We start from the raw sequence: 10845 nt of genomic DNA, 5'->3' as shown, positions 1-10845 counted from the left end.
TTTAGAGCTGCTGTAAATTGTAGCTTCTCCATTGGAATCCCTATGGTTGGACAAATCCATCCTAGCTCAGAATCCAACCCATCCCCCTTTTTATTTTGTCTTTTTTTCTCTTAAATATTTAAAGATCCATTTTGCTGTGCCATTCATGAAAAAAAGTAATAGATCCTGCCATACTTGGGTAACGGATAACACTTTGAGCATTTTTTAACAGATGTGAACTCAGCTTTTATTGGTAATTTTTTGTTCATAAACTCATTAGGGGTGAAATCTGATTCTGTAGGTAGGGTCACTTCTAAATCTTTATATAAATTTTCTTCTGAATCTCCAAGCCAGGACCAAACCAGTACTGAAACACTGTCTAAGCTATGATTAGCCTCTGCATTTATTTTATTGGAAGAATAACTCATACTAGTAGTGAATAAGAATGGAAAGAAAGTTTGAAAAACAAAGCAAAATATTAGGCCAATGACTCACAGGGAAACCAGAACCACATCTGAGCCAGAACACAAAATGAAAAGCTGCTGTAACAAATCTTTGGGTCACTTCTATTTAGTTTTTTTTTTTACTGGGCACAGAGACATAAAAGTAGGACCACATACACAACCTACAAGTGCACAACGATTGTTTTATTTATTGCTGATACACAAGGAATGGGTTGGGACCGGTATGCTATTAGGCTAAGCACTAACATGCTCGCCAGCCCCCATAATAGCCAAGCAATTATGAAGGAGGTGGGAGGAACACTAACTTCTGATGCTCCTTGGAAAAGGCTGGTCCTCTGTCTTGATGAACTGTGTCTTCCTCCTCTCTGCTTGCTCATGCTGCCATGTCAGCGCCTATTTTTTAACCTTTGATGAGTCCACGAGTTAAACTATTACCGACGACAATCAAGTCACCTCTTTGCTTCCACTCTCCCATCTCGCACGGCATGTATCTTGCTGTCAGGCTACGGCAAGAGTGACAGCTACAACTTGCCGTTGACTTACTCACAAAAAGCTGGCAGTTGGGTCACACAGTCCTACAGTGTAGGAAGAAATCTACAGCATTTCAGTATCAGGTATGTGTTACATAAACTGTATATAAGCACTATCAGGTTACTTTCATGATAGTAGGTGTGGAATTTCTACATACTTAGAGCAATTAAAAGCTAGGGATTTTAGGGTAACCAAAACCATAGTGAAAATCCCACATTACTGAGATTGTAACTGAAGAATAGAACGTTGTGGAGGCTACTATTTGTTTTAAAGATCCATATTCTATTGGTATTGTCCTTCAGACCACTCCAGTGACTGCTCCACCATTAAAACTTTCATTTCATCAGAGAAAGGTTCTGCAGGAACTAAATCCAGAGGCACAAACCAGAACAAAGCTCATTCATTATTTAACCCTTCAGAAGACGGCTTAGATGGTGGCTGATCTGCACACAAGTTTATCCTGAATTTCTATTGGGTTGACCTCCATTGACAACAAGACACTAAAGAATTCACTGTAAAGCTAAGCACTCAGTGAGCTATCATGCAGCCCACAAGGAGAAAAAGATGGGCCATAGCTAGTATGAGAATCAAGGTTTAGATATTTTTCCTTCACGGTCTGTAGGATCTCATGGGGTCCTGTTCCCAGTTGGGCAAAGACGACAGTTCCACAGACAGTTCTTTCTTGATAGGCCATCCCCAGGTTGTGAAAAATGGAGCCAAGTTCTTATTCACCTGCTGAGAAAACTTGCGTGCCCACAAGTTCATCTTGGAAGGGTTGTCTTTTGGGATGGAGGACATTTTCTGGTAGTCAGAGAAAAGGTGGATGAAGGGTTCCCAGCCAAACCCTTCCTGCAACTGATGGAGAAGAATACAGCGTAAAAACAATGAAGTTCTCACTCCACTTGCATTATTCCTGTGTTACAAAGCAATAGAAAATTCCACAGGTTTCTGCAGTGTCTTTTAGAAGGAATGTAAAGTTAGATGAAGGCACCCAACTTTCAGGCTTCAGAGCATAACTTAACAGCACTAGAGTACAGCAAAATACACCTTCCTGTTACGCTGGTCTCCCAAAACAGAGGTGAAAGATGCACTGGGAGCAGCCAGAAGTGTCAGCAACCTAGTACACAAGCTGCTTCTTTGGGCAGAGGAAAACTTCTTGTGCAGTGAAAAAGCATCAAAGAGGATACTGACAGAAACCTTAGAAAAAAGGAGCACAGGAGAACAACGAGTACTGAGAGAACAGGAGGGAGAGATTGTGAGCAGGGCATGCTTTGGCTAGGAATAAGAACAAAAGGGATTCAGATAGAAAAACTGCTGTTGCATGAGTAATGAGTTTAAAGAGGGATGGGAAACCTATGTTGTCGCTCACGAGGTTAATACGAAGAGCTGACTTGGAACAACAGCATGGCAGGATTCAGAATGTCTCCTCAATGTCCATAGTTCTGTACCAAACCATGACTTACATCTCAATTTTCGATACTAAACAGATCGACACTAGATTGCATTCCACAAATCCTCCATCATGCTGGAACAGCTGAGCAGGAGACAGCACTTCTACATTAGAACAAACAGGCAGGTTATCTACCTTTGATATATCTACCCTTTTGATATGGAAACTCCTGGTGCTGAGAGTAGCTATGGACCAGGCAGAACCTTTTTGTGAGAAGGCTGGAGAGCCATGAGGAGGCTGAGCAGAAGGTGGAAGACGAAGAGGTCTGCTCTTCTGCCAGGTCAAAAGTAGTAAGCCAGCTTACACTAGAGGAGGCTCCACCCCAAGTTGGGTTATGTCTGAACTGCAGAATGTGGGAGCATCTCCTGGACCCTGAGTTCAAGTATCCATCCCAGACACTTCCCAACTCCTTGTCACAACATGTCCATAGTGACAACTGTCTGTTCCCTCCCCTGCCGCCGGTTTTCTAAGGGAAGAAACCACAGGTACTTGTGGGGGTGAACTGTGGCACATTCTGGACAACGGGGGAACCAGCGCCTTGGAGCATGCTGCAAGTGCAACTTTTTCCTTGTCCAGACAGAACCTTGGAAGTCTAACAAGCAAGCAGCGAGGAGGTGGAGACAGAACAGCAGACAGGAGTTTTATTGTTTCATTTAAAGCCGTAAATCTCTTGAGCCAATTAACTGATTTTCTAATTGTTTTATACTCTTTTTTGCAAGAACTGTGTTACAGGCTTCAGTGACCACTCTGGAGAGGTAAATGGGTACCCAGCTGAACTCTGAGAGATAGTATGCTCCATCAGGCAATGGCAAGACCACAGGACATCACGCTGCCATGCAAGTCTAAGAACCAGACAGGAGTTGGACCTAAACAGGTCTGAAGAAGGCTGAAGACTTCCTTGATTGAAGGAACATGAAAAGCATCTAAATGGCAGCCAAATGTGGGGCTCAAAGGGACACGGAGACCATTCCATAGAAAAAAACAAAAAAACCCCAACCTTATGGCTGTAATAGGGACAGTATATAGACAGAATTGTAATTGTTCTTTCACGTCACGTTTCCCCAGCATTCCTGTCAGTAGCCAGACAGGAGACGGGAGAACCCAGTGTATAGGGTGTGGGTGAAGCAGTGGCCAAATTGGTAAGGCAGTGTGGAAAAATTTCCCCTTTTGAAACTCTTCCACTCTGTGTAACCATTTTGATAGTCATCGCACCAGAGAAAACAGAGGTTGACCCTTCAGCCTGATGATTCAGGCACTTCTCTGGGATGTGGAAAAATCAGGATCAATACTCCTCCAATAAATATTTTCTTGTTCATATAAGGTGTGAGAGCTCCCAGACAAGGGGGCTGAGGGATACGCACCTCACGAGTCAGTAGCTTAAGCTATCATAATGGACATTTGCCTTACAGCCCCCACTTAAAATCCGGTTGAGTGCTCTCTCCATTAGACTACTAGTTGCTACGAAGATTAAGAGAAAGGGGGAAGGGAAAAATATCTCTCTCATGCTTCCCAAGAGAATGCACTTCAATCTAGGACAGGGTTCATGATTTAGAGTCTGGACCACAATGAGGGATCCAGTTACATGTGCAGGAGGACAAGCTGAACCTGTCCCCTTGCCCCTTGATGGACTACACTGGCTGCACTCCGTGCATTGACTGATACAAACACCCCGCTCTTGGCTATGTTTTGTAAATAGAGGCCTAGCCACATAACTCACCAGGATACTGCCAGAAGCCTGACTCTTCCAGACACTTTACAATGCCAAGGGTTTTTTTTGCCAACTAGCCCAATGTCCCACAGGAAATCTGCAGCAGATTAAAGAACTGTGCCAAAGTCTGATCATCCTTTTCCCATGCTGTATAACAAGAAGCAGCTCCTGTTTCTCTCCTAGGGAGAAAGATTAGTAGTCTGGCAAAGGAAGGTTTTCAGGACACATCAGCATTAGATGTTCTGTCTGTATACCTCTCAGGCGCTTTCCGGACCCAAGATGACCCCAGACTGCAAGCAAACACTTAAAAGGCATGACAGCTACAGTCACTAGGCTGCAGTCATCCTTCTGACACAGGCTTCACTGACTGCACTAATACACCCACTTTTCCCAGTTACCTGCAAGTATGTCTCCAGAGCAGTCCACACCTGCCAGTCCTTTAGATGAGCACCTTTCTTCAGATATTCTTTTATCCTTTCCTCCCGACAGTGTGACCCAAGGGCCTGATGGGCCTTATGCCTGGGAATCCCCAGCACCTTCTCGTGAACATAGACAGACCAGAGGTTGCAGGTGGCCTCTGTGGTATGAGGGGGGAACTCCCACGCCTGCTGCTGTTGGTTGTGTCCCAGCTCATGGACAGGACCCCAAAGACCAGCAGTTTGCATGTGCTTCACGTCTAACATCTCCTTCACCGAATCTAGGTGGCCCATGATGGGGTAGCCAGCGTGCATCCAGCCTGCAAGACAGACAGATACCAACACACCTTAAGTGCTCAGCCCAGTGCCTCCTGGACATAAATTTTTTCATTTCTCTAGTGCCTTTCCTCCATCTCACAAACTGCACTGTATTACCACCAGTGACAAATACTTCCCTTTGTGAGATAACGAAATACCACAAGTTTCACCCTAACAAATAGTCAAATAAGCAGAGTAAAGGTAATACTGAACTATCAGTTAAGTACAGTTTTGCCTGCTTTCCCTTTTTATACACATAAGCGTACACTCCTGGTTGGACTGAGGTTGAGATTTTAGGAGGAGGTAAAAAGCCTGACCCTTGCCCAGAAGGCATCTGAACTCTCACAAAGCGAGCACAGTTGATGCCAACCCAGCCACGCAATAATGCAATTCAGCACCCTGGCAGAGCTTGCGTCTTCTTATGTAGAGCGTGGATACTGCAGGTCTGCACTCCAGTAGTCAGCAGTGTGGAGGAGACACATGGAAGTCACAGTTTGTCACGCTTAAGGGCTGCAAAGCCTGTCATGCTTAAGCCTGTTCTTAACCTCACAGGATAGCTATTCTATAAATAACTTCCCAGCATCATGTCAGGCAAGAATCTTGCACTGCAAGGGATTTTATTGGTGTCTTCATCCCTAATTTGTCCTTCTTCTTGAAGATTCCCAAAACTTCATACAAGAGTCACGTCCCCACACTCAAACACCTATTGTAGCAGGGGATAAGCAGCCCTTTACACTCGCTAAACAGGGAGCCTACGCAGCTGGCTTTGACTGAACGCCAAGCTTACAGATTACCCAAGTTGGAGAACATGAATGTCAACTCCCTTCCTGCCGAAACTATTTAAGATCTTGAGTTCCCTCCTTTTTAATAAGAGGGATGCATGCATTTAGCAGCCAATGGCACCCAAAAAGTTCAGGTCTAAAAACACAAGTGAAACCATTCAGTCCACCCAAAACAGAAGGGAATTCTATGTCTGCAGACTATGATCTTTTTAACTGGCTTTTGCTCAGGATAGCAGAACCTAACACTCCCAAGATGTGCAACAAATTCTTTCCACGTGGCTTAGCAAAGGGTTAGGACATCAGGGTTCATGCCAAGCCCTTGTCTCATTGTGGGACGACAAATTTAACCAGGCTATTTTGAAAAACAACTGAACAAAACTTGTAAAGTTCCACATTGACCATATAATTTGACTCTAGATCAAATGCACTCCATTCACAACTGGAAAAGCTGGGGTGGGAGAGCATCAGCTGCAAAACTACACACTCGTGAGCTTTGACAGTGATACCAGTTCTACTTCTCCACTGCTATCATCTCGGGCACACATCTTTTCAGGCTAACCTTTGCCCACAATAACCTTCGTGGAGCCCATCTCCAGCATGCAGGCACACACAAGTTTAACAATTGTCACTGAATGCCTGAGAACAGTCCTGTGGCTGAGGCAGGGAAAAAATAGAAAGCAGGTTGCTGTCTCCCAGCTGTACTGACTCTGCAGTGCATTCAGGAGGAAGAATGAGTCAAAGTCACTGCAGTCAGCAGCTCTGCCTCTTAACACACCCAGGCAGAAGAAGAGTTGAGTGAGACAACACCAGTTTTGAGAGCAGGGAGGCATCTGAAAGGGTCAATACATTTTTTTAAGCCCTGTCTTACCATGTTTCCATCCTGATGGAGTAGCTCACAATTATGCAAGGGTCACAGTCGTTTAACACCTTACATATGTTCCCAGTCTGATTTTAGCAAAATAACCTTGGAGGAACAGACATTGCTGCTAGAGGCCACTTGTCTCTTAGCCCTTGAGAAGGCCATAAGGCAATGTACCTACCACATGAGATCTGGACATCTGTTACAATCCTCTCTGGCCTTGGGAATTTTGTTGGTATGGCTGCCAATTTGCTGATTGCCACCATGATCTCATTCCACAGGGTCAGCAGCGGCTCTGGGTTCTCCATGTGGCAGACGCTGTCAGACGGCACGGTCAGGATGAGATTCTCAACAGCCAGTTCTGCCCAGGGAGCAGGGTAGTGCCGGATACAGGTCCTCCACTGGCTTTCGCAGGTCTCCCCTACATCAATAAGACAGAAAATCGGTTAGGCACAGCTCTAACTTTTGAGCACGCTCCCAGAGGGCAAGCTGGAGAAAGAGACGGCGGTTGTGAAATTCTCTTGGGAAACAGTATGCGGTAGTTGCGTGACTTGGGGAGGTAACTAGTTAATCCTCATCCTCTGCTTGGGAAGTCTCCTCAGGCTCTCTGATGGATGGGAAACAGACAGAGAAGGACTGGCATATACCGGAGTAGGTGTATAGCAAGAACAGATCCCTATTTTCCATCTGAGAACAAGAAGCATCAGGTTTCTCCAGCATTTCTTCTTCTCCAGCAGAGACTTGCTGTTTCATATAACAACCCTGGTTTTCTTTAGTTTGACAGAAGAGCAAGAAGAAATTGCATACAGGAAGAGAAATTGATGGAAACATGGGCAATTCAGGAGAGATTTACTGTAGGGACTAGAGATGGCCATATGGTGGCACAGTAAAGCAGGCAGAGCACAAGGCAAGCTTGGTCGTGGCAGAGGTCAGCCTGTCTCCCTCCAACACAACGGTTTCCCTTGGAAAGGACAACTCCGACCTCCAAGAAACGATGGTTTGGACAAACCCTGCCCATTCTGTGGCAGCTCCTTCACCTACTTCCTGCCACGCAGCAGGCACAGAGTGACTGACTTACCTGGAATCCCAGAGGACAACCAAGCAAGAAAACTAAATCTGAGTATTCCTAAACCCAGGCTTTTCTAAGACGTTCCTGAGCACGGGACCATCTTCCCTTTCAGTTACAGGGACAGCAGCATCTCTCAGCAGCGACTAAGGAGAAAGGCACCAAGGTAAACAAACCTACCAAGCTTGAAGAAAGGAGCTCTGACTGCCCCTTCTACCATGATGGGCACCTTCCCCAGGACACTCCTTGCTGGTACTACGATGTAAATGAGGCCACCCCAGAGGCAGGAAACGGACTGTTTCTGGCAGGCAACATCACAGGTCCGTATTACCACCGGGGCCCGTTTCAGCTCTGCGGCATGAGAGAGGTTATCCGTGTGACACCCGATCTGCACCTGGCAAAGAGAAGGGGAGGAACAGCTGGTCAGAGGGCTCCAAGTGAGACCCAGCAGATCAACCGGAGCCGTCTGCTGCAGGGCATGCATGCAGAAGCAGCCTTCTGACTCCAGTCTAGTTCAAGTTTTCAGCCTGTGGTGACCAGAAGCAGTAAATATGGAGAAAAAAAGCTGGTGAAGTTTGGTGTTATCCCTGTCTCAGACAGTCCTACAGCTATACTCCTGTTGTTACTGGCTCAACGACATCCTTCACCAGCAGTTCAGGTTACTGCAGGGACCTCTTTCATTGCACTGTACTTGCATTGATCATTTCTTTACCCTTCACCAGCATCAAAGTCACATCCTGTAAAATATGAGTTGGAGAGATGTGATCACTGCTGGCTTCTTTTATGGTGCCTCTTCCCTGGTCCTCATACAGTAAAACAGACAGTGTGTGGCTGCAGGATCAGACAGAAACACCGGAGTTAACTTAGCGTTTCAGCTGGAGGGAGCTCACTGTAAAAAATATCGAAACAGGTAAGCATTTATCTGCTTTGTGCTTTGCACAGGACACGTTCCCAAGTAACCAGTTTACTTCTGATCTGGATACATCTACATAAGCAAGAGTGACAGCACTGTGGGAGCACCTCGTGAGAGATCTTAAGAGACAGAACTAAGTTTGGTGTGTAGAAGGGCCCAAGTACTTATCTTGGGCCTGAAAATCACCTTGATCAGTTCTCTTTGCACAATAACAAAACAAATACAGTTGCCTTCAGGCAGCAGCCACACTCAATTATCCCGGCAGCACACAGAAGTAAGAGGAATGCAACACAAGAGCCTGGGAAACAAGGTGAAAACTGATGACAACGCATCGAGAGTGCCACAGGGTGGCAGCAGTACAGAAGGACTGAAAAGGCAGCAGACCAAGTAAGGGGAAAACCCTTCTCCCTGCTGTTTTCCAGTGCTCACCTGACAAATACAGCGGTGGACACAGAAGCCAAACTAGAGACAGCTTACCTTCAAGCCAGCACCGACCACCGGGCAAGGGAATGTTATAATTGCTGTGTGCCCTTCAGGGAGGTAGAGTCCCGTACTCCTCCAGGCTGTCTTACCTAAGACGTAAGAGAACACAGTCCTAAAGAGTCACGCGCTTCTTTGGCCTGACCTTATGGATTCTGGAGATTTCAAGCTGCAATAGGAGAATCTTCCATCCTTTTCTTTTAGCCTGCTTACAGAACTGTCTCACGTTTTACTCAACCTGTCAGAAATATAGTTTTAAAGCAACAGAGTGGCAGCATGAACAAGATCATCGCACCATTAGCAAGCAAGGCCGCCCAAATTCGAACTTCCAGAAATGCCAAGCTTAAATGTGTTTACTAACATATTTTAAAAGTAAGAAGAAAAAAAAAAACCACCAAAACTCCTACACCCCCTTCACTCAGATCCTCTTACCCTAAAGCCCTCATAAGCGGTGCATGCTGTGGTGGTATTAAACATGGTTGAAGTAACGGTCAAAAAAACATTTCCTAAGTAACAGACTGACAGTGACATCGCATTTTTCCTTACTGACTGGTCCAGCACAAGCTGGGGCCCACTGCAATACCCATTTCTAGCTGACTGAAGTTATGAGAAAGCCTAAAAGGACTGTCCTATGCTAGGTATAACTGTATGATGGGTACCCCACCATACCACTTCAATTCAGCATGTTTCTAAACAGTCTTCTCATGGAAATGCAAGTCTCTTCTGCCTAGATCTCTGTAAACCTTGTGGTACACACTGCAAAACTGATCCATCTCTGTTGTACTGATCAGGCAAAATCCACTCCCTAGCTCTGACATAAAGTTTACTCAAGCATATTTCAACACAAACAGCAGAATTCTTAAAAAGAGTTGAACTGTCATAAAGCACCCAACTTATGACTTTTCTTGTCTTCCAAGAAAGCAGGACCAGTTTTGTCAAGCAAAACCTAATCCAAGGAAAAATGCAAATTAGACCATATCACAATGTTTCACCAATTCATCTCACTTTTGCTGAATTTGCACTAAAGGCAGTTTTGAAATAGTGTTCAGGACTTGCTAGTATTTCTTTCTTTTTGGCTTATGCGAAATGACAAAAATTCTGAATATTTATGGTCAAACAAAATACTGTGTTTGGTCCAGTGGATTCAGATTTTCCCCTTTTGTCCTGACTCATCAGTGTTAAAACCAGTGAGCAGTTATTCCACACCTTTTCTCTCTGCCTGACCTCTGCACGCAGACATCGCCACTCCAGAATAGTCTCCTTTATCTAACTAGAACAGTTTGGAAACAACTCCTTTCAATCACATGCTAATACAAAAAAACCAATATTAATCTCTGCAGGGGATAATACCTTACTAGTGGAATTTAATCTAAAGATATCTGTTTAAACGTATCTTACAAAGATATATTCCAGCTATGAGCAGGCAGCTCAGCAAGGTTGTATAGACAAAAGGCCTAAGTTTAGACAAATCATTCAGGGTGTAATTACCAAGTATCTTGGCTTCAGTGGTGGTGTTAGCCCAAGAAGTTCCCACCATGCTTCCAGCCTCTTGTTTTCACCCCCAAAACCAGACCTTCACTCCATTAACTGTGCTGACACAACAAGTAGTGAGACTGTGCTGTGACTCAGGCTGGAGGTATCTAGATAAAAAATTGTATTGGGCTTGCATGGCAAGGCTTACATAGCAGGGGGGCTACAGGGGTGGCTTCTGTGAGAACCTGCTGGAAGCTTCCTCCATGTCTGATGAAGCCAATGTCAGCCAGCTCCAAGATGGACCTGCTGCTGGCCAAAGCTGAGCCCATCGGCAACGCTGGTAGCACCTCTGTGATAACGTATTTAAGAAAAGGATAAAAAACTGCTGCACAACAGCAGCTGGGAG

The 10845-nt window shown here is 45.2% G+C and overlaps 1 protein-coding gene across 1 annotated transcript; it reads right to left on the bottom strand.

Moving 5' to 3' along the window:
* Positions 1 to 1583: 1583 nt before the first annotated feature.
* On the bottom strand, positions 1584 to 10768 carry LOC104160820 (protein FAM115C-like). Its single transcript, XM_009699054.1, has 6 exons — positions 10648 to 10768; positions 8964 to 9058; positions 7754 to 7967; positions 6689 to 6928; positions 4531 to 4868; positions 1584 to 1829 (listed from the first exon to the last, which is right to left on the bottom strand). Exons 1-6 carry the CDS (start codon positions 10766 to 10768, stop codon positions 1584 to 1586), a joined length of 1254 nt encoding a protein of 417 aa, XP_009697356.1.
* Between the last annotated feature and the right edge of the window lie 77 nt (positions 10769 to 10845).

The sequence above is a fragment of the Cariama cristata genome, unplaced genomic scaffold (assembly GCF_000690535.1).
Source record: "Cariama cristata isolate BGI_N322 unplaced genomic scaffold, ASM69053v1 scaffold10734, whole genome shotgun sequence".
NCBI lineage: Eukaryota > Metazoa > Chordata > Aves > Cariamiformes > Cariamidae > Cariama > Cariama cristata.
Note: the sequence above shows the minus strand (reverse complement) of the source record. Positions and strands in the feature narration are given on the sequence as shown.